Source organism: Polypterus senegalus, chromosome 7 (assembly GCF_016835505.1).
Source record: "Polypterus senegalus isolate Bchr_013 chromosome 7, ASM1683550v1, whole genome shotgun sequence".
NCBI lineage: Eukaryota > Metazoa > Chordata > Cladistia > Polypteriformes > Polypteridae > Polypterus > Polypterus senegalus.
This window is the reverse complement of record NC_053160.1, coordinates 153,398,840-153,423,762: the sequence shown is the minus strand read 5'-3', so window position 1 is coordinate 153,423,762 and position 24,923 is coordinate 153,398,840. Positions and strand designations below refer to the sequence as shown.

At 38.8% G+C, this 24,923-nt stretch overlaps 1 protein-coding gene across 1 annotated transcript in view; it reads left to right on the top strand.

Moving 5' to 3' along the window:
- LOC120532921 (atrial natriuretic peptide receptor 2) overlaps positions 1-24,923 on the top strand; it is a 186,264-nt gene that overhangs the window by 102,655 nt on the left and 58,686 nt on the right. Inside the window, exons 6-7 of the mRNA XM_039759411.1 lie at positions 18,461-18,535; positions 22,289-22,366. Of these exons, the coding sequence (XP_039615345.1) occupies positions 18,461-18,535; positions 22,289-22,366 (153 nt within the window). The remainder of the gene's footprint in view (positions 1-18,460; positions 18,536-22,288; positions 22,367-24,923) is intronic.

The window sequence follows — 24,923 nt, the reverse complement described above, 5'->3', positions numbered from 1 at the left end:
TTAGATTTACTCAGGCTTTCTCAAGCAGAAATATTTAATTAAAATATTTCTACGCATGACATACTTTTGCTGTACTGCAGTATCTCTTAGATAAGCTTTGATGCCATTACAGCCTCATTGTTTTTAACTGTATAACCTTTTTCTTTTTAATGAAATAAAGAAAAGTAGACCTGTCTTTTTAATCCATTGTCATTGAGCTTCAGTTTACTTTTTGCTGAAAATATTGGCAATCAATTCTATTTTATTTTCTAAGGGCTGACTGCTCAAAAATGCTACACTTTGCGTTACCTATCGCAGTTAGATTCTCTTTTGCTTTGTAGAGTCTGACTAGAATGACCTCCCATATCCGTCTGAGCGGTTTAGTTACTAGTAACTGATTGATATAGCAAAGGGTGGTCCTTGCCCATTTAAAAAATTTCAATGTGCCAAACTAAGAATGAATATCCTATAACAGTTATGGTGTTACTATTTATCACTGACAGCTCAGGCGTATATTCAAGTGTCTGCCTGACTGTGACAGCTCTCCACAATTCACAGCATGCGCAGCAGAATAAGCCTGCAGAATGTGTTTGCAAGTCTAAAATGTCAGCAGTAACTCCAACTGAATCAAATCATTGTCAATCAAGATGGGGCCCTCCCGGAAATTTCATCACCTCTAATTGACAGGAGGCAGCAGTAGCCTTTCCGTGGGCTTTGAGCTCGGTGAAACACAGGCCTCTCCTGTCTCCCTCCACCTGTTCTCTTACTGCAGTGGAATTTAGGAAAATGCAGATCTTCTAATGACTTTACATTTATTTTGCTGAAGCTAAAAATATATTAGGCATTCACTGTGGGATTATGGTCTATACATTTCTGTGGTTACCACGGGCAACTGCAGCATAGCAGCCAGCCAGATATAGATTAGGCAGGGTCTTGAAGGCCACTCAAAAAACACTGGAGGATACCCTGCATAAGATCATATCTACATTTGAAAGAACGCAGCACCAAGATACTTGCGCTGATCCATGCATTTACCCACACATAATTATGAGTTTGTTATACAAAGGAAAAACAAGAATACATTTAAACAGAAGCTTGACGAATACGTTCCCCCATCCATTTTTCAAACTTGCTTTTTCCATTTGCAAGGTTGCTAAAATGTGGAACTTGCTGCACAAGACCAGAAGCCATTTTAGGTGGTCCGCAGTTTAGGACAGGGCACACTTCCACACACACTCTCAGGTTGGGCCAGTTTAAAATGGTCACTTAACCTTAATTTATACATCTTTTGAATGAGATAAAAAAAACAACTGAGTGACACCAGCACAATGAATGAGCTCAAGAACTGAATCCACCGTGTAGGTGTTATGGTAATGAACATAAAGTTAATCACTGGGCCATCTGCTTCTCACATGCCGAACACAGATTGCAGCAGATCTTAACGTCTTTCCACAATAACAATAATACCAGCGCCACTGTGAATTTATCAGTGTTAAGACACACCACGCATTGACAATTATGAGCCGAAGATTATAATGCAAAGAATCATGGTCAAAAAAGGGAAAGTGACGGTCCAAATACCAGGAGGCAAAAGAAAACTAAACAACCCGAAAACAGATTCATAAGTCGAAGATTAAAGTGTTCAGAACTTGAAGCCAAAACTACTTGAAATAAAGTTAACATGCACTACAAAGAATGACTGTTTTTGTATCCACCAAAATAATTTCAAAGCATGAACACCACCATATTTAGATGTAACGTCCTGTGTCATCAAGCATGATAATGTGGTCATGTGATGCCAATCAAGACATAAAAATGCAAAACAGATGTCAAAATAAAATTCGACTCATATAAAAACTTTAAATCAGAAAAAATTACACACATAGAAATATGTGTATATTTTCAATCAAGAAAGGTTTCTTTATTATATAACAAATTCAATCCATCCATTATCCAACCCACTATATGCTAACTACAGGGTCACGGAGGTCTGCTGGAGCCAACACAGGGTACAAGGCAGGAAACAAACCCCAGGCAGGGCGTCAGCCCACACACATACCAAGCACACATCAGGGACAATTTAGGATCGCCAACGCACCTAACCTACATGTCTTTGGACTGTGGGAGGAAACCCATGCAGAAACGGGGAGAACATGCAAACTCCACGCAGGGAGGACCTGGGAAGTGAACCCAGGTCTCCTTACTGCGAGGCAGCCGCGCTACCCTTGGCGCCATTGTGCCGCCCATTTGTATAGTGAAATGGTCAAAATATGTGGTCACACAAAAAAAAAAAAACTATTTAGGAAATTTTATTGAAAAATTTAAAATAGCAAAACTTCAAAAATACATTAAGATCCAACAATTTCTATATGTGGAGATTTCTTTTGCAACCAAAATTGGTCCTCTGATGCATTGCTCTGAAGAACTACTTTGGCCCCTTTATTTTTAAGAATGTAGTGTAAGAAACCTCATGATTTGTAAATATAATCTGCCTCTGAAATCACGTCATGGAGGTCTGGATGGTCATGTGCCATTTGCCTGAAGGGAAGAAAGAGAGAAAAGGGAAATTTCAGGATGACCGAGGTTTCGAATGATTTGCTTTACTGAGACAACATAAGCTATATATAGCAGAGATTAAAAACAAAACAAAACATAGGCCACCCAATAAATTTATTTTTATATCTGGTTATCAGGGGAATGTTTATTTGTTGATGAAAATTCTTTATAAAATTAGAATAAATAGCAGTAAACATTGGTAGAATAAAACCTAACAATCATTTCTTGTGCTTCCAAATATATATTGATAACTTGGAAGATGGAGAGAAGAACACAGGATCAGCTCCCAGACCTCACTTTGAGGCACCCCAACAATTCCATGCATTTTTTAATTTCATCAACAGCATACGCTGGTCAGATTAGTTAAATAAATTAAGTGAGCTTTGGAAATGGCAATGCTGACACCCTTGGGCAGACAAAAAATGGAGAGTTTTGTGTCAGTGGTGCACTCAGCCAGATGTTCTAGTTGAATGTGTACAGTGAAGATCGAGAAATGCAGTGAATCTTATCAAAATTAAGTGTTTGCTTTGGATCTCACAGATTCATCTGGCAACAAAGTACAGTGGATTCAGAAAGTGTTCAGGCACATTCACTTTCTTCATATAAACACCTTGAGCATGGGAAAGGCACTATATAAATAAAATGTATTATTATTATTACTAGGAGGGCAAGCCTCCCTGGTGCCTTTGGCGCCCAACCCCAAGTTGCAGCCAGGATATTAGTAAAATCTGTAAATATACAAAAGAAAAATTATTATTTATAAAGGGTTTGCTCACCAACCCCCCTGGCCTGCACTAAGCGCCAGCCACTTCACACACTGCCTTCTTACGTTGTGAATAGGGGACTGAATGCACCCCAAGTAGACATGGTCGCTCCTCCGAAACCCCCTCTTAAATGGCAATACAATGGGAAACAAATACAGTTTTTTTTTTACCTCCTCTTTGCTCGATCAGCTGCTGGCTTACTGCTGCTGCTGTTGTGCCACATGATCTCCATCTGGTGCGATGCTTCAAACATTTAAAAGCCTGTACAGCAGCTGTCCTACTCTAACCTAACCCTAACCTTAACCCTTTAATTTCCAGCTCCGGGTGTAGTTAAATCTCTTGCCACAAAGTCTTGTCTTGCGGGACGTAAGTTCTTGATATTTTTTAGTTTATAATTTAAAAGCAGAATAAGAATCTGAAAATCTAACAACATCACATTAAAGTTCAATAAATTCTGAAAAGAATGATAACAAACATATATGTAGGTTTTAAAATACAGTAAGCCCGATTTAAAGCGTGACAAAAAATGTGATATAAAAACGTGACATAAAATCGTTGCACAAAATCGTTGCACTTTTAGGCTTAGGATTTTATATATATAGAATAGGTTATATTTTATTATGTTGTGGATATCTTTTTAAATGGGTACACTTGCCATATTTGCCCATCCGTCTACACTCACTAATCCATAATAACAAAGTGAAAATGTTTTCAGAAAGGTTTGCAAGTTTATTAAAATTTCAAAAACTGAAACCTCTCATTATGTACTTTGTAGAAGCCTCATCTGGCAGCAATTTCAGCTTTAAGTCTTCTTCAATAATCTCTACAGGGTTTGCACACCTAGATTTGGGTAGTTTATCCCATTCTCCCCCTCTCGCCATTTCCTCTCAAGTTCTGTTAGATAACTGTAAACTGCCATCTTTGGGTCTCTCCACAGATGTTCTATTGGGTTGAAGTTTGAGCTTTGGCTGGGTCATTCAAGGACAGTTTGAGACTTGTCTCAAAATGTCCTCTTGGCTGTATGTATTGGGTAATATTATACTGAACAGTGGACCATTGCCAAAGTTTGAGCTTGCACTCAATCTGAAACAGGTTTTCTTCAAGGACTTCTCGGTATTTGGCTGCATTCATCGTTCTGTCAATTCTTACCAGTGTCCTTGCACCTGTTGCTGAGAAGCATCCACATAACATGATGATACAACCACAAAGCTTCACCATAGGGATTGTATTAGGCAGCTAATGAGTAGTGCCAGGTCTTTGCCAGACATAGAGTGTTGGAATTCTGATCAAAGAGTTCAATTGTTGGCTCATCAGACAATGGATTTGTTATCCCCATGCTCTCAGAGTCCATTAAACTGTCATATGCCTTTTAGTCAAGAGTAACTTCTGTCTAGCCACTCAACCATAAACACGTAATGAATGGAGTGCTGCTGTGAAGGTTGTCAAATCAGCAGGTTCTCCCATCTCAACATTGAACTTGTGAAGCACTGTTAGAGTAAGCAACCAAGTAAGTAACCAAGGCTCATTTTGTGCAATTACTTAGTTGGGCAACATGGCCAACTCTAGGAAGTATCCTGGTGGGTCCAGACTACTGCAGTTTCACAATTATTGAGGCCACTGAGCTCCTGGGAACACTCAAAGCTTTATAAATGGCTTCTTATCCCTACCCCGATTTATTTAACAACACAATTTGATCGCTGATATCTACAGAGAGTTTCTAGGACTTTCTGGCTTGTTTTTTGTCCTGTGCCTTTCTAAACTGTGTCCAGTCAATTCAGTTTACCACACGTGGACTCTAATCCAGTTTTTGACACATCTCAAGGAGAATTAAAGCACAATTTGGATGCCACGGCAAAGGGTCTAAATATAAATGAGAGATTTCTGTTTATTGATTTTTAATAAAGCCACAAAACCTTTCCGCAAACACGTTTTCACTTTGTCATTATGGGTTATTGAATATAGATTGATGGACAAATATGTGAAGAAAGTAAAGGAGTCTGAATGCTTTCTGAATCCACTGTACATGCTTTATAAATACACAACATTTAAAGTTAATATAATACCTGGATGTTTACAACAGTTGTCAATTCTGCTACTCCAGTGGTTCAAGTTCCTTTCCACATACTTCATTGTCCTCCTTGTTCCCAGTGACATGCAGGTTAGGCTGCCGGACAGCTCTTTGTGAGTGTGCATGCGTGTGCCAGTTGATAGAATGATGTCCCAACCATAGCTGATTTCTGTACTAATCCTCAGTGCTTGTGTCGCCGGCTTTCCCCCCCAAAAACCTCCGGTTTAGAGCAGCTGGGTTCAGGAAATCTAAGAATGAGTAAACCAAGTACAATTTTAGGCAGATATTGTAAGTGGCACGCTTTGGGCCTCTGGTCATCGAACAAGCAAGAAATGTGAGTTTTTCTGTGGGAATTTTCACATGAATGCCCCTTCTAGAGAAATTCAGGGAAAAGTTGAGACAAAGTATAGAACCTTGACCTTATACAATAATAACTAAATAAGGCAAAAATGTATTCGGAGAGATGCAAACCACACTTACTGCTTTTAGCTTGCTTTTGATTTTCCTGAAAAAAATAGAACTTATCTTTAATTACTTTATGTGCAGTCCCAGGTGCAAATTAGCAGCGACCTCAAGCTTCCCCCAAGACGCCAACCAGAAATTCACATGAGTGCAACTAAGTGGGAAGGTGAGACATCTCAACTGGGATCTCTAAAAATTCTCTTGGCACGTGAAGGCTACAAAAGACGGAACTAATGGCATAAAAACTGAGTACACAAAGTGCTAGTTTGGCTCAGTGAATCCTTGGCTCATTGTCCGTCTCTTGGCTCTCTTTTGAGTCCATATGCTTTTATTTACTGAGGATCGTTCAGCAACAAGCTACACTGATATGATTTTGTTTTCTTGTGTGCAGTTATGTAAATATGTGGGCCAAGTGTAAGGTAAATATGTACAGTTTTCTTATGCTTGCTACATAAATAGCAGACACAATCACTTCCTGAAGAGCTTGTTTCTCTACAGCAATGCCCCAAAACAGCAGCTGCAGCAGTTCATCTTAAATCATTAACTGTACTGCAATTCAGTTGCCTTTGTCTTATTTATAGACCAGCAGAAGTACCCAGCATTGCCTGGGTATAACTGCATAATGGCTTAAGGTACAAAAGGAAATATTTATGTGTTTTTAAGAGATGCTAGAAACCAAACTAGCCTAACAATAAAGCTTGAATACTTGAACAGGTCTGCAAATCAATGAGGACAACACAAAATATATGATAAGTTCAAAGAGTAGGATAAGAGTTAGCGATGCAGAGACATTAAAATACAGCAATAAAAAAAATCAGATGGTGAAATTATTCAATTACTTAGGAGTAATTTATCAAAAACAACTCTGAGATACATTCTAAAATCAAAGGAAGACTAGCTGTGCTACAGGGCCATCTTAACAGCATCATCGGCCCCCAGCCAAAGTAGTGTGGTGGAGCCCCTGCTTTGACAGCAAAACAGAAGCATACATAGTGTAAAATGAATAGACCTTGACACCAGAAAGAGGTTTGGGGCAGCCACCTGTATACCTGAATAAGGCTGCAATGTTGGCGCTTTGGCAACACAGAAGTGTACAGATTGAATTAAAAACAGAAACTGAGTAAAAATGGAAGACGACTGGCTTTTAACACAGGTTGGCCGAAGTGACATCATCTGGAGCCAGAACTAGAAGTCATGTTCTTGGGACCAGAACCTGGAAGTGATATTACTGGAGCCATAGCCGGAAAGTGACATTCTTTGGACAGGAACTGGAAGTGATGTTCTTGAGGGCTGGAACCGGAAGTGACATCATTGGGCCAGACATGGAAGAGACATCATCAGAATCAGGCAGAATTTCCTGTGTCTGGTCTGCAAAGATAGAAGAGAAAGGTTTATTGCACCCCACCACCCCCTGGTCTGGCATGGAATTACCTTCTTTTGGTCCGTCTAGCTGCCTCCCATGTGCACATGTGTGACAATAGGCATCAGTAACATTGTAGGCCCCTATGCTCCTGGTGCCCCCAGCCAGTGCCTATTGTGCCCATGCATTAAGATGGCTTTGGACAAGTATTATTGTACTTTACATAGACTACTGAAATCAAGTCTGTTGACCAGAAGATTAAAGGTAAAGTCATGATGAAACCTGTATTTCTGTATGGGGCTGCATGTTGGACATTAACAAAAAGTGAAGAAAACACACTGCGAACCTGGGAAACAAATGTCTTGTAGCAAGGTATTTGGACCTATAAATGTAGAAGACTGATGAAACTATATAAGATGGAAGTGACAATCAGAAGATTGCAGAGACTGGGACAGATGGAAAGATGAGAAGGTGATAAGACCCCTAAAGAACTAATAAATAGCAACACACAAGACAGTAGAAGTGTTGGACAACCATGAAAGGGGTGAATGGAGGAGGTAAAGGCTGATCTGAGGAAAAACCCTGAGGGAGGAAGGAGACAGAGAGCAATGGGACTGAATCATTAAGGCGGCCAAGGCTCTTCATGATCTGTAGCACTACTAGAATGGGAATGGAATACAGTATTAAGTGTTGACCGCTTTGTTAATGTTTGCTAGAATGTAAGCGCCCCATCCATGATCTACATTACCTCTCTAATACCTATCAATTTCTCTGCTCTGGTAAGTCAAGGATTTGGTCATTTTGTGTTTTTATTTGAATTCCATATTAGCTGTATCTCTTTGCTGTGTTGGCACCATGAATGGCACTTGTTTGTATTTCCTGTTTACTTTGGTTTCCAAACTAGATGTTTAATAACACATTTAAACAACGGATGTCTTGTTGAACATTTGAATTCAAGGACCATAGAAATTATCTACAGTAGGGGGTTCACAGACATTGCTGCACATCTTCGTATTATTACAGTAGACAACACCAATGGTAGTATTCAATGATGTTATAAAGATGATTGAAAGATGATTTAAAATTGCTACAAATCACAATTCTGTGGTATTGGCATCAAAGCCTAAAGTTAAAAGTGCCACATCTTTAAGTGGACTTGTATAGATGTCTACTGTACGTCAAGAAACATTAAAAGTTGCTAACTCTGTTGTCAGTTGTTCTCTTTCTACCATATTCTGAACAGCCACTTCACTTGCGCACGCACTAACAATCCTGTTTAATTCTGTATTTTGTTATTGCTTATTGTTCACATGTTGTTAAAATATGAAGGCGTGTGATAGCATTAGCTTTTTCAAAGTGTAAGACACTCACTAAAAAGGATATTTTGAAGATTAAAAGACTTTTGGATGGGGGTTAAAAGAAAGGGACACTGCTCCTTAAGCGTTCACCCTTTTTTGATGAATATATTTCTGAGAAAATGGTCTAGATGAAAATAAATCAGGGAAACTATAATCAGATGAAATGACAAAAGCTGTAATCCAGTGAGACATGAAATTGTTATCCAAATTAATTGATTTAAAACAAAAAGGTTCTTGCAGTCTTAAAGGAGACCCTGCATTGGCCTGTACACACTGATAACAGGGTCCTCCTATCAGCCCCAGCATTCTCCTGCTTCCTGAAGAGAACTGCAGACCTCAGGTTGGCACTGCTTTTTGGGTTGCTCCCCTCTGGTACAACACCTTTTCCCAATATGCCACATAGTCTATATTTTAAGTTGGACCAATAGCAATTCACAAATGAAAATTTAGTTACAATCATTTTAACCATTTTTGTGTGTCTAGCGAGCAAAAAAACAGATTATGATTTTTTATATGGATATAGATATGGCACACCTATAATAAATATTTCAATAAGGATTCTGGTCACATTACATATTGGGAGCAACCCATTGGTTGAAGGCCAGAAAGACATAAAGATAATATTTCAAGGAAGCTGTACCTCCAACTGGAAAACTGCAAGTACACTATAAATTTGGTTGAAATGGTAGAAGTGTGGAATTTCATGAGAGTAGATTTGTGCTTCATTCAGTAGATTAATAAAAATGAAAAGAATGGTAAAATGTTTAGTGAAAGTGGTGGAATGTAAACTTTGTTGGGCATGAGAATATTCCAAAGCTGGGAGTTTGGCACCTTTGGCTGAAAATGTTTGTTTATGGTTTGGATGATTGCAAATAATTGATGAAGATGGCTTTACTATAAAATCCACAGGCTGACTCTTCCGTTCTCTGTGTGCTTACACAGATTGTTAAAAATAAAAGCGTGCTAGCAAAGAAGATCTTTACATACGGAAGTATACATAGCTATACGAACTATACTATCTGTACTATACACATGTCATTGGGCCTTTATAGTGGACTAATATGTGCATTTGAGCCGCCTAAATCATCACACACGAGCACCACAGTTTGTCTTTTGATGGTTATGCAGAAATGAAATGCTAAACATGATGATGGTTTTCATAATGACTGTACTTTCTGTAGTTATGATATCAGTTGTTTGTTTGTGCCTTAATATATTTTCACACAGTGCCTTGAGAAAGTTTTCAGATTAACTCCACTTTTCTGACTCTTGGCTGTGTTGCAGCCTTTTACTCAAATCGTTCATATTCATTTTGTTTATATTCATTTTTTGCCCACATCAAGCAACACTCGATACTCTAGATTGATAAAATGGTAAGAGGATTTTAGAAATACTTGCAAATTTATGCAAAGAAAAATCTGAAATATCACATTGTATGTATATGTTTATATACAGGACGTATTAGTGTAAGGCAGCATGGTGGCACCGTTTTTAATGCTGCTGCCTAAGAGCTTCGGCATCTTGATTACAATGAACTTGAGATCCCTCCCCATGACACTGAACTAGGAGAATTAGATTTAATGATGGTGTGCATGTAGGCTACAAGTGAAGTCTGTACTGAATTTAGAAATATACTTCACCCTCCCTGGAAATGTCTTTTTCATTAATATCAGTAGATGCTGAAACATTACTGTAAATTAGAAAGGTATATGTTCATCGGGAAACTTTCTTGTTCTTATCATTCATTTATTATTATTAAAAAGATAAAGGTTAATTACTTTTACTATTACTTTTATAAGCCTTTAGCAGGTTGATTTTAGGACAGATCTAACAGCACACTAAACGCAGACTCATTTATGTGTGTGGAGTTGACTTGAGTGCTGAAAAATCATTAAATAAAGGGTTTCCGTCCTTAGGAGATTTTTTTTATGGTGTTTAATTTTATAATAACTGCTTATACAAATGTCATTTCTAGCACTGTGTTGCACTCTTACTAATTTATATTATTAGCCAATGGTATCTTAACTCTCTCTCATGTGCAGTTACCATCAATGTTGCCCACTAAAGTCAAGGCAAAAAGTAAAGTTTAGTTACATTTAGACTTTAAAGAGTATTTTTTTCAATATAACCTATGGATCTTAGTTAATATTTACTCAGCTAGGGTCATTCAATAAGTAAACACTATAAATAAAAACTTAAAATATATTTCTTTCATAAAGCATAACTTGGGCAGCTTTTCAACAATCTCTCTCAGCACCAGGATATTTGCTCCTCTGTTCTGCCGATGTTGGTATTCCTGTGGTGAAAATTATTTTCATTGCAAAAAATGAAACATATTTTCACTGTTGCTTACATTTCATCATTGCGGTGAACATTTGTCAACTCATTTCAAGTTCATTAAACCCTTAAACCCCGTTGTAGAAGTTTCTTTGGTTTGCTCAGCACATACTGTACTCCACGCTCATTTTTCTGTTCATTCCTGTGGTGCTGACGCACTTCAGCGCTTAAAAACCCGATGACAGCTCTTGCAATGTGTATTGTCACTGAGCTACTTGTCATCCTAACCCTAACCTTATTTATTAAATAAAACACAGATGTTTGTTTAAAACTAGCCATGTTGGCAAAAAACCAAAGGATAAACAGTAACATTGTTTTGTAGCAATGGTTCACCAACCCAGATCTTGGAAATTTGTGTCTTCCAGATTTCATTGAATTAATTTCTTATTTAGGAGTGCCTTCACACTTTGGCCTAATTAGTTCAATTGTCTAAGCTCTCATTCTGAGGGGTCAGTAATGGGTCTCATTGTGTGTTTATACTTTGTAAGAAGTTTAGAATGCTGGGAGTTGTTGTCCCTCCTCTCTAATATGATACTGTTAGAGGGTCAAACGGGAAGTGCTGGCACCTTCTTCGCTCATTGGTGATTAAAACACTTGAGGGTTTCTCCATCAACACAGTTGGACCTCTAAATTTAGTCTAGCTAACTACAAAGCTACTCTAATCAGAATTGTTTTTATTCACAGTTTTATGCTACACAGTGAACTGTGGTATGCTTCTTTTGGCTAGTTTACAAAACCTGATGTGTGCTTTTTATCAGATGTGCTGCTGCTGAAAGTTGACACCTTTATTGTTGAAAAGAAACATTTTATTCTGGAGAATGATCATGCTGTCCTCCTTAACGTGGTGTGTGTGGTTGTTATAAGAGTTCATGGGTGAGCAGACAACACTCTGCAATTCTCTATTTTACTCATACAATGCTCACATTTTGCAATGATAATGATAGTCACACAATCCTATGCGTTTTTGGGTTAATTTGCATGCGTTCTTTAGATTTAATTTTCATGGTCGACTTTGGCATGTTTGTGGAGTTTCCTTCCCCAGCTGGACTACCAATACTGGTTGTACCAAAGGAGAAGGAGAACTGTCATTCAGATTGATTTTCTGTTTCAAGAAAGCAATAACTGACCACACCAACAGACTGTGGTCGCGTTCTCAGAGTTACCCCATAACAATTGTTTCTACGGTGCAGAAACCAAATCACAAAGGCAGATAGCAGGACAATTCCTCAAGAGCCAAAGTGGTGCATTAGATCCACCTTAACCCGGTTGCTATGTCTCTAGAATATGCCATTTGTTATTGGATTCATAAAAGCAGTACTGATGTTTATGATGCACCACCTGTTGGAATGAAAAATGCAGTGCATTTATTTTGCTACATGAATTACAGAATACATTCCAATAGATTGTGCACTGCAAATGTTAAAGCTGAATACGTCCAACCAAGAGTAACTGGCAGATGGACAGAAATCAGCTTATCCACCTCAGGAAAAGGGCATGTATGTCATGTGTGCATCAAAGTATTTGTGTATCTGTCCAGTTGCTGCATGTCTATTATATGCCATTTGGTTTGAAATTTGTAAAAACTGTGCTAAAGTTTGTGGTGCGCCATCTGTTGGAATGAAAAATATGATGCATTTTATTGCTACATGCTTTGCAAAACTCATTCCAATAGGTGGTACACTTGTACTTATTTTGTGGGCTGTGCCCCCAGTGGCGCTTAATGCAGAAACACCACCTGGATGGAAAGATGGGTGTTAAATATGAATCATCCCAGACAAGATGATAATCCATCACAAGGCACAGTTACGCACTGGGCCAGTTTAAAGTCATGACCTAGTGTAACATGCACATCTTTGGAATATGTGAGGAAAACTGGAGTGCCCATATAAAAGCCTCCAATAACTTGGGAAGAATGTGCTAAAGTCCAAAAAAACAATGACAGAGCTGGTGTCAGATTAGTGATCCTTGAGGAATCCTATAAGTATTTAATCTGCATTAAAGTACAAAAGCACCTTTTCCTCACATTGTTTGAAAATCTTGCTCATTTTGACAGGTAAGCTAAAACAAAAAAAATAAATCTAGATCTTGTGAATTGCAAGTAATATTAAATGTATTTTTATCGGGCGGAGTGGTGGCTCTGTGACTAAGGATCTGTGCAGGTACCTGGGAGGCTAATGATTTAAATCTGTGTACTGGCAGAAGGGATCCTACTCCTTTGGGCCCTTGAGCAAAGCCCTTAATCTGAAAATTGCAAAGTATATCTAAATAAAAAAAAAACTTAATAATAGGAGACTGATGAAAGCAGATTTTTTTTTGCATTATTTACTGAAACTGTAACTAGGAAGGCATATGCAAAAAAGTGACAAGTGCTCATTGATCTGCATTGCTTTTCAACTAAGTGCTCCCGATTGAGAAGTTCTTGTAAGATACCAGGGACAATGAAAAAACTACAAATTAGAAATTCTCAGTTATTGTTAGCTCAGCATATAAACATTTTACAACTCAAAGTTACAAGCTATTAGATCAAGGAGAGGGCTACTTTTGTTATAGTGTGTCCCTGCTATTAAAATGAAACAAGCCCTGGATCAATCAGCTGTGAAGCATCATGTAAAGAATAATTGAATGAAAAACATCAGGGAGCGTCTGAAGATACAATGGATCAGCCATTAACTAGTAACAGCAAATGTAGCAGGTAGCAGCAAGGGTTTGCCTGAGTATAGGCAACTGAACATACTGTAGGTCAGTTGGAGAACTGAGGCCCACTGTCTGAGCACAAAAGTGTATAACAAAGCACTTAACTTAGCGTCCATATCCTTTACAGGAACGCAGCATTTATAGCACTGATGTGAATAACGTACCACATTATTTGCAAATGAGATTATTTCTGTGTTTTATAATGATAAATATTTAGATTGCAATAACTGCATTTCCTGGCACACACTCCATCCTTGTTCTGTTCTTTATCTCTATGTATATATAAGCTGCTTGCAAAATGTCTGGAAAGACCTTTTTGCTATTTAGGGTATGTGTGCTCCTCTGCAGATCAGCTTTTGTTGCGGTAGGTAAGTGTATACCAGACACAGAAACAGAGCACTGTTGTACATGTTGATGCACAGAATTCATCTTAATAAAGGTGTGAATTTATGTTGTAACAATGTCCAGGCTTGGCTCCTGCCTTATGGTTATTGCTACCAGGATAGACCTGACTCACCATAACAATGATCTGGATTTACAAAATGGATGGATAAATTTACAGTGGACACACATGCATGGATGAAACTGAAAAGGCAAATGATTTCTTGTGTAGACATGGCTAAATAAAAATGCTGAACCTTACATTATGTGTGGAATTCCCCTTTTCAAAGCCCATCAAAGACCTATAAAATATCTGTTGAAATTGAAGAATGAATAATTAGAGTCTTCCCTGCAATATTTAGATATATTTTATGTCTCAAAACCATTATATGCAAACAAGATGACTTTGTGGTGTAATGGTTAATTCCGCTTCCTCACAGCCCTGGAAGTCTGGGTTCAAATTCAGACCTACTGTAGCATTCATTGCTGCCAAACATTTGTTTTAGTCTCTATCACAGGAATATGGCTTCACCTCCTTTCGGCCTTTTAATAAATTTCCCCAAAGAATGTTTTTGATTTACATCCCTGAAGTGTACAACAACAACATTGTATTTCTTGTTTAGTCCAAAATCACATAAGGAATGCCTCAATAGGTGTTAACAGGCCCTGTTTTCTGATAGACCCGCCAGCCTGGAGTGTCTATGAAGACAAGAAAAATCTCTCAAAGAAACTTTGCAGGAAAAAAATGGAAAAAACTTGGGAAGGGCCATTCAGAAAAAAAAAACCCTTTCCAGGTAGGTTGGACACTCAATGGGTGTCACAAAATGCGGTAGATACAACACACAAAACAGAACACAAGTACTCCTCTCCACAAAGCTAGATGGCCAATCTACCATTGGCACATTAAAAATACAATGCAACAGGATAAACAAGTTTGTTCTTACACCGTGTTCCTCACCAAATGTAGGCTCAGTGCACCATGCCAACTCTTAAAGCAAAATGCAAGAATAGATTATACCACTCACTAAAAACAGAACTATCACATATAAGGATAAGCATTTGCTAAAATACATCAAAAACAAAGTAGAAACTAATCAACATAAATGAAAAACAAAAATATTCGTCCATCAGTTAATTGTAGAACCACAGCCAGATTGTAGAAAAGGAGTCAGACGAGCCAGACACAGTCAGAGTCCTGGAGACCTCAGCCAATAAGCCACCTCACCACAGTCAGTACTGGGCAGCCAATCTGATGAAAAGACCCTTCTACCCGATGATTCCAACACTCCTTTATCTGAGATGGCAGTAGAATAGCCTGGCAGTAGAGCAGTGGTACCAAGTGTGAGAATACGTGAGGGTGTAACAGATTAAAAATATCATGTTATTTATGTTTGAGTACTAATGACTAACAACAGAGACGCAGTATGCACACTTAATCAGCAGCTCTAGTCAGGGTATGCTAAATTGAATTAGTGAGTCATCAGCCGGGATTTAAAAGATGAGACTGAGACTTATAGTAGCAGGCAGACCATTCCACAGCTTTGGGGCCTTGTAACTAAGAACTTGACCTCCCGCTGTTATTTTGTTAATCCTAGGAATCATAAGCAGGCCAGCATCTCGAGATCTTAATGTGCACTCTGGCTTGAAAGTAATAATAAATTCAGATTAGTAAGCAGGGTCTTGGCCATTTACAGCTTTAAGTGTTAAAAGAAGAATATTTGAAATCCGCACTATAGCCTGTTTACGGACTTACAGGTTTATTGCACGCAAGAGCTGTTCCTAGCAGAGTGTGAAACCCCCTATAATATATACAGTACATACACATGTGTATCATATATGCATAGGTACAAAATAAAAAAAATAAAATATATACATTGTGACTGATAGAGGGCGCTGTTGAACCCTGAACTCTCAGACACCACGTCCAGACACCAGGTAAAAGTCCCAATAATAAATGCATTTTTACAATAAAATGCACAAAGTACCTCCACTTCCACTATTCTCAACAAACAATACAATAATCAATAATAATAATAACAACAATAACCAACCCTCCACTCCCAGCAGCTCTGCCACCCTTTTCTCTCAACTCAGCTCACTCTGCTGGGGCTTCCCATCATCCTTTTATACTCCCTGACCCGGAAGTGCTTCTTTCCCTCAGTCCATGTGATTTCATAGCACTTCCGGGTCAGATGAAAACTTCTTCTTCTTCAGCCTGGAAGTACTTCATTCCTTCAGTCCCCGTGATTAGGGAGTACTTCTGAGCTATAAAAATACTTGTGCCTCCCTGCAGCATCCCCTGGTGGCCCCAACAGTGTCCAGCAGGGCTGTGAAGTAAAACTCCAATGTCCATGATGCCCTGCTAGAATTCGGGGCCCCTCCATGTTGCAGGGAGGACTCCATCTAGCGGTGTGGAGGTATTGGCCGGGATAAACTGCCGGCCATATATCACAACATATATATATACTTTGTATATATATATATATATATATATATATTTTAAGAAACAAATCATACAATATAAGTGCTTAAAATTGTCAATTTCGTTTCAGATAAACTTAAACAAATAATAGACACAATAAGAATATAAAGAAATTTGACAAAAGAGGAGACCATTCAGTCCATCACGCTTTTTGTTTAGCTAATAGCTATTGTAAGCTGCCCCAATATCTCACCCCAGATGCTTCTTATAGGTTTTTAAGGTTTCTGCTTCAACTACATGGCTTAGTAGTTTGCTCGCGATTATCATAACTCTGTGGGTATAGAACTGCATGATGGCTTCAGCCTGTTAATTTCCATTTGTGTCCTTACGTACGTGAATCACCATATTTCCTAGAGTTCTGGGACACCCGTGGTTGCTGTCTTCTGCACAGCTTCAAGTGCTGCTATGTCTTTTTTTTAGGGTGTTGAACAGAACTGCACACAATACTCCAGATGCAGTCACACTAGTGCATTATATACTCTAAACATGCAGTAGCATCCCTTGATTTATATTCAACAGTTTTTATGAGATAACATACCATTTTATTTGCCTTTTAACTTGATTCTGCACATGGCTCAGACCAGTGTTTCTCCACTGGTGGGTCAGTAGCTGTAGTAAAAGAAAAATGCTGTTTTAACAGATGAGGACCTCAATCATTCCCTGTGATATATAACAGATATTAACCAATGCACTCAAAACGTCAAGGTAGGAACCCCCCTCAAATGTGTACCACACAATGAAAAGCTCAAAAAAGCCTATAAACACAGAGTGTAGTAGACTGCACTTGTTGGCATTTCAGCCCCACTGCAGAGACCTAGTGGGCGAGCAATGGGAGACAAGTAAGAGAAGAAATAAACCTGATTTCAAATCTGTGATTTTATCCTTGGTATTAACCCTTGCTGGATTTATTTGTTTATTGGATTGATTTTAATTCCCACCAAGCACTAATTTTTATGTAATATTTTTTCGATTATTTATTTAAAGAAGACTTACTGCACCACACTTTTTCTATGTTTACGGCTTGTTTTATAAAGAGGCTGTCTCGTGCACGATTTGGGGAAGCACAATGAACCTGTATTTGTAAACTGAAAAATAATAAAGTGCTTTTTAGCAAAAGAGACCTCTCTATAGACACAAGTCTGAAAGTAGACTGCCCAAGATGACACTTCCTGTTAAATACAGGCCAGGCAGGAAGAGGCGGGTCCAGGTGGATGGGCACAGGAAGTGATGTCAGAGGTGGGCAGGTTGTCAATCATCTGGTCTGCAGAGGGAGACACATTAGTAAACAGCGCCACTTTGTGCATTGGGAAGGAATTGCCACCACCAGAGCCTTTAAGCTGTCCCCAAAGTGCATGTGTGTGACAATAGATACCTAATAGAAAAGTAGTCCTTATATATAGAATTGTTTTTTTAAGTTAATAAAGATGAGTCCAATGATAAGGTCGGATGGCTGAAGGTGGCAGAAAAAAAAAACTCCAGATAAACCGTAGAAAAGAAGAATCTGCACAAATTCAAGACCAAAAGATCACCCACCCCCAACAGGTTATTCTACCAAAAAGAAATGTACTTACGTAGTTCATTATTATTTTTGTGCTTGTCCTAGAGGGTTTGATGCAGAGGGGTATTTGCTTTCATTCAAATATCACAGGTGACTGCACAGTGCTTTGATCAGGTGGTGGTGGCGCAAAATGCCACCACAGAAAAACAGGTAAAGGAAGCAAAGAAAATTAGAAGATAATAATGGCTTCAAATCCATGAAGAATATAGCAATTCTATGCATCCATAGTCTATTAGGAGTACTGTAGAACTAAAATGTTGCTACGAAAAAGGAAGGTTCCCTTAAAATGTGTTGATATTTTAAAGATGTTAAGCAGGACAAATGGTCAAAATTGTATTGAGCAGGATACTCATGACAAATTTAATCTGAGCAAAATGTGTATTAAACTTTCTCCTTTATTCTAAAGCCAAGCAAGTTTGGTCAAAATGCTATCTTTAACTCCTGTTTCTGCTTATTTGTAGAGAGGATCCAGCTATGGCTCCCTGATAACTGCACATGGGAAATACCAGCTTTTTGCCAAAACTGGCTACTTTAAGGTAAGATATTTTACACACAATACAACTTTCCTTTTTCAACAAGAACACAGAGACACTGCTAGAAAAATGTTGCGGGCAGATTTTGCCCAAATGTTAGACATTTTTTCTCCCCACAAAGACCCATGGGCACATGGAATAAATTATGAAGTATTGTGGAGGAGAGCAGGACTTTAATGACCTCCAAGTCTCGACCTGATGTTATTTTAGACAATCCAGGTGAATAGGATGGACGAGCTGGTTTGGCTGAATGGCCTGTTCTCGTCTCTGTTGTTTTAATAGTCTAATGCTTAGCAGTTCTGACATGAAATCAACTGCATAAAGAAAGTTCAAGAGTCAGCTTCTCAATTTACCAAAACACAAGAGCTATTTGTTGGTAAATATTAACCCAGTCAACCAACAACAAGGATGATTCGCGTTGTGCATAATTTCATCTTGGTTTAATACCAAATGTGATAGACATAACTTAACTTCCAACTTTCATTGTTGTTATACACTCACCTAAAGGATTATTAGGAACACCATACTAATACGGTGTTTGTCCCCCTTTCGCCTTCAGAACTGCCTTAATTTTACGTGGCATTGATTCAACAAGGTGCTGAAAGCATTCTTTAGAAATGTTGGCCCATATTGATAGGATAGCATCTTGCAGTTGATGGAGATTTGTGGGATGCACATCCAGGGCACGAAGCTCCCGTTCCACCACATCCCAAAGATGCTTTATTGGGTTGAGATCTGGTGACTGTGGGGGCCATTTTAGTACAGTGAACTCATTGTCATGTTCAAGAAACCAATTTGAAATGATTCGAGCTTTGTGACATGGTACATTATCCTTCTGGAAGTAGCCATCAGAGGATGGGTACATGGTGGTCATGAAGGGATGGACATGGTCAGAAACAATGCTCAGGTAGCCTGTGGCATTTAAACGATGCCCAATTGGCACTAAGGGGCCTAAAGTGTGCCAAGAAAACATCCCCCACACCATTACACCACCACCACCAGCCTGCACAGTGGTAACAAGGCATGATGGATCCATGTTCTCATTCTGTTTACGCCAAATTCTGACTCTACCATTTGAATGTCTCAACAGAAACCGAGACTCATCAGACCAGGCAACATTTTTCCAGTCTTCAACTGTCCAATTTTGGTGAGCTCGTGCAAATTGTAGCCTCTTTTTCCTATTTGTAGTGGACATGAGTGGTACCCAGTGGGGTCTTCTGCTGTTGTAGCCCATCCGCCTCAAGGTTGTGCGTGTTGTGGCTTCACAAATGCTTTGCTGCATACCTCGGTTGTAACGAATGGTTATTTCAGTCAAAGTTGCTCTTCTATCAGCTTGAATTAGTCTTACCATTCTCCTCTGACCTCTAGCATCAACAAGGCATTTTCGCCCACAGGACTGCCGCATACTGGATGTTTTTCCGTTTTCACACTATTCTTTGTAAACCCTAGAAATGGTTGTGCTTGAAAATCCCAGTAACTGAGCAGATTGTGAAATACTCAGACCGGCCTGCCTGGCACCAACAACCATGCCACGCTCAAAATTGCTTAAATCACCTTTCTTTCCCATTCTGACATTCGGTTTGGAGTTCAGGAGATTGTCTTGACCAGGACCACACCCCTAAATGCATTGAAGAAACTGCCAAGTGATTGGTTGATTAGATAATTGCATTAATGAGAAATCGAACAGGTGTTCCTAATAATCGTTTAGGTGAGTGTAATTCTTGAATTTAAACAATCTATTTTCCTAATTTTGGTTTTGGTCAACTTATCTCATGTGCCTTTACCTTCGCCTTGTGGCTTTTGACTATAAATTGAACCATTTACGTTTGTTTAACTGCAGTTGTGTGCCCGTTTCTTTGCCTTTACTGGACTATGCCGGTGCGCACTCCTAGGTTCTTGTCTTTCCCACATTGTTTTCATGACTTTTTTCCACCTGGCCATGGTGTCCTGTGCCGTCTGTCTTATTTTCAGTAAATCCATTGCATTACTGTATTCAGTACCATCTGTTTGATGGGAGATATTAAGATATAGTATACAATCTTCGCATCTGATCTCTCCTTGTTTCAGATGAGTGATGTCTAATATGTAAGTGGTTAAATATTTTGTATATCTTTACCTGTAATGTTAATGAGTCAGTTTTCTTCCTCCAGAGTTTCATTGATAAGAAAGGCACCTTCTGGGTCAGGTTTATGACTTAATTGCTTCTTTTCTTGTTCGTTTGTTTGGCACTACAGAAAATGTTAGAGTAGATATCACTCATAGTACACATTCATAAATTTATGTCATCTGATATGTTGGGAACATTGCCTATACTTCAGCTCTCTGAGCTGCCATTGAATTATAATGGTCTAAAATGATTATTATCTGGAAACATATGAGATCATTTAAACACTTTTGACGATGAGTGAAAAATCAGCTTTCTCAATTGGAAATAATTAGGAGTTGTCTGCAGCTAAACACAAAGTACCAGGTACCATGCGCTTCCTCTGCCCCTGGTATCAAAACAAGACCTTCAGAGCTCAGTAAAAGCTTGCCGCCCAGTTACTGTTGGCTTCATAAAGACATTAATATTAAGAATTAATGAATATTTTTCAAGGTATCAGAAAAATATCCCATAAAGGGAATATGTATGTGTTTATTACTACCTGTTCTATGCAGCATTTGGTCACTTTGGCATTTAATTTAGGGGATACTGTCATCAATAACACTTCGCACCTAGGGAAATATTATCTAAATATTAAGGCATGGTTAGTAAATTGTCCCATGGACTGAATAACCCAAAGTTTGTCCACCTTTCATAGGAAGATTCAGACTTTCATATAAAGGCAGTTTTCAGAATACATATGAAAATTGCCCATTCTTGGCCAAGAAAGATAAATCTTCTCTTAGGATCTTTAGGAAATGCTCGGACTTTGCTGTTTAAATAAAAATGTCGTAATTTCTCCACATATTTTAACAGTCATCAAGAAGAACATTAATTTTATGGTAAGTTTAAACCATGAAAGATGTGCACATACTTCCAGTGGTTTGAAAACAAAACAGCACAGAGGGCTAAAGAAATAAGAATCAGATGCAACCCTAACAGCCTGCTGGGAGAAATGTCTATAGTGCAGCTCAGAAGCCTTGGCTTAATTTCACCTTTCAGTCTCTTTCTGTATATCTTGATCAGTTTAGAATTGGGTTTAGACCTACTGTTTTCACCTTATGTAATTATTTCATAACTGGGAGTCAGCATGCGCTGCATTTGTTGAAGGAAGCTTACATACTTGAAATTGTCAAACTTTCTGACTTATTCTTCACTATGCTCCTCACGTACATTCTGTCTGCTCCTTTTCATAAAACCTCTATAGACTTTAAAAAGCACTGGCTCCTGTTTTCAAACACACACACACACACACACATATATTTATATATATATATATAACTCAAACTCCTTTGTGCATCAGTATTTTTACCAACTTGTGGTGCCTCCTTTCCAGGGAAGCAGGCTGCGCTTTCAGTATAGGAGCGCACATTTATTCTTTTATGCCTTATTTTTTTCACATCATTGATCTGTTGTTCTTATGTCTCTTTGATGTCAGTTTGCAAGCCATTATAGTCTACCTGCAATGCAGAATCTTTACAAAATGAAAATATTATTTATTGTTTGTACAACTGAGCTATTGATTCTTTTTAGCCATTCAGTGAAACTTCATTATAATGTAGTCAAGCTGCTGATGCTCTATACGGACTTGATCTTCTTTTATTTCATTTCAGGGTAATCTTGTTGCAATCAAGCACATAAATAAAAAAAGGATTGAACTGACCAGACAAGTGCTGTTTGAACTAAAACATGTAAGTGCTATATTTCAAAAATATGTAAAGTGTAAAATGGTCACTTTAGTGACACAGTTAATGGTAATGTAGAGAATTTATTGTTCATTCTTCAGTTGTCTAACCCACTTAATCCAATTTTAGGGTAGGAGTGATGGACCCTCCCCTGGCAGCATCTAGTAAATGTCAGGAATCAGACTTACTTACTTATTTGCAATAATTTTGGCATACAATTTCTGATGGGGTCACACCTGAGTTTTTCTACATATATACGTGTGCAGACTTCCCTAAAGTTTACATAAACATGTCTTACTAAAAATGTATGTCCCTCATTTGATATTAACAAGAGTAACATGCAATTTCACACACCTCTCACGTCACAAAAATAAAAATGAATCAACCAATGGACTTGTGTTCCCTGGTGTGGAGAATCAGCCTCAACACAGATAGACACGCAGACTCAGAAGTCCTAAAAACAGACACGTTTATTATTTTTTCTCAGTCCTCAGCACAACACAATGCACAAACCCACAGTGATCAGCCCTTTCCACTCCTCTCTGGCAAGCTCTGTCCTCCAGCTCCCGACTCCTTCTCACCAAATGGAGTGAGGCGGCCTCTTTTATATTGCACCAGGAAGTGCTCCAGGTGCTCCACTGATCGTCTTCTGGGTGTGGTGGATGTGCTGCAGACCAAGGCTCCAGAGCTGTCCAGGTGCCCCCTGCCGGTGGCCATGGGCCACAGCAGAGATGAGCTTCTAAGCTCCAAGTCCATGGCCCCGATGCAAACCGGGGGGCTCGTGTCTCAGATGAGGTACTGCTGTTGACATGTCCTCTCCCCCAGTCCTCTCCTCAGAAGGGCATTTCAAACAGGTAAGACCCCCGGCTGTTTGCCATACTGGTTTGTCTCAGTTAGCATCAGATCACTGTGATACCTTTAGACATGACAATACCTCTAGTGATACATCTGTCACATATCTTAAATTTGCAGATGACATCACACTAATAGGCCTCATTTCAAACAATGACAAGTCCAAATACAAACAACAGGTGGAACATCTCACATTGTGGTGCAGCCTTTATAATTTGGACTTTAACATTCAAAAAACTCAGGAGATGATCACAGATTTCTGGAAACAGACACCTGCTCACCTACCTCTTGCTATGAAGGGCTCAGCCTTTGGAATGACAGAATCATTTAAGTTTCTCAGCATTGTGCTGTCACAAAACCTAAAGTGGGACAAGAACATCACATGCATTATTAATAAAACCCAACAGAGAATGTTCTTTTTGCCTCAGCTGGTGAAATTCAATCTCCCTTAAGTAATATTGGGTCAGTTCTACACAGCAATCCCCGAGTCCAATCTGACCTCATCAATAACTGTCTGGTTTGCTGCTGTCTCTCTTCAGGCAAAGGCCAGTCTGCAACGTGAAAGGATCACAGGCTGTAACTTATCACACATTCAAGTACTGTATGAGTAATTTCTCATCTCATAAGTACTCATGCAGTGTACTTTATGCACCAGTGTTAAAATGGCTATATATATATATATGCACGCTGTGAGTTTGTACTATAAAATATTACAATCATTTTCAATTGTACATGTTTTTAATGTAATTTAATACCATATTACTAAATAATATAACACAGTCTAAGGCTATCTGAAAATAAACCTGATCCACTTCTCCACTGGTCATTCGTCACTGGTCACACTTTCATCCACTGCAGGATTTGCACTTGTTTCACATTTCACTTCAGTTGTTGAATGTTCTTTGCAGACAACTCATCGTTGTCATTTTCTAATATAATACGCTACCGTGGCTGTTAGTTTGTCTGTCCAGGATTTTAAATCGCCTGTAGCTCACAAACCGTTTGACCTATTGACCTGAAACTTGGTACACATACACTACATGACGTCTACTATCCGCTTTCAGGGTGTTGATTGACCTTCAACGTTATTCCTCTTTTTTATTTTTATTTCATTTTATTTTAGAATCAACTCTCAGCACTGACCAGCAGGGCAGCTGTGCGGAGCATGCGTATTGGCGCCGTTCTCATCCTTACCCCCTTCGCCATCACTTCCCCTACCTCTTCATATCTTAACTCATTCTTGAGGCAGATTGAAGACTTAAGTGGCAGTTTAAATGAAAAATTAAAGAAAACGTACTAAGTAATTGCAACACAAACACTGACTTAATTAGTTTTAAATCGAAAAGTTGCTGACGAAAAAGCAAAAGGAGGAGGCCGCTAGAGTGGAGGAAAGACGAGCTGCTCATGAAGCAGAAAGCACATCAACCTCTGAGCAAACGAATGCTAAACGTACAGAGAAAGGGGATGAAAACTATGAATGCTCAAGTCTAGTTTATTCACCGACATTACAGGTACATAAAGTACCCACTCAAAGTACCAAATGTACCACATGGAACTTGTGACTGTGCATCCACCCCTAAAACCAGCTGGAGGCACACTGGAATGAAACTACTGCAACACTGAACTTGTAGTGAATCAAGCTGAGGAGAGATGGTGAATGCTGCCGGTAGGTTCACGTAAAAGGATGCTGGACAAAAATAACAGACTGGTG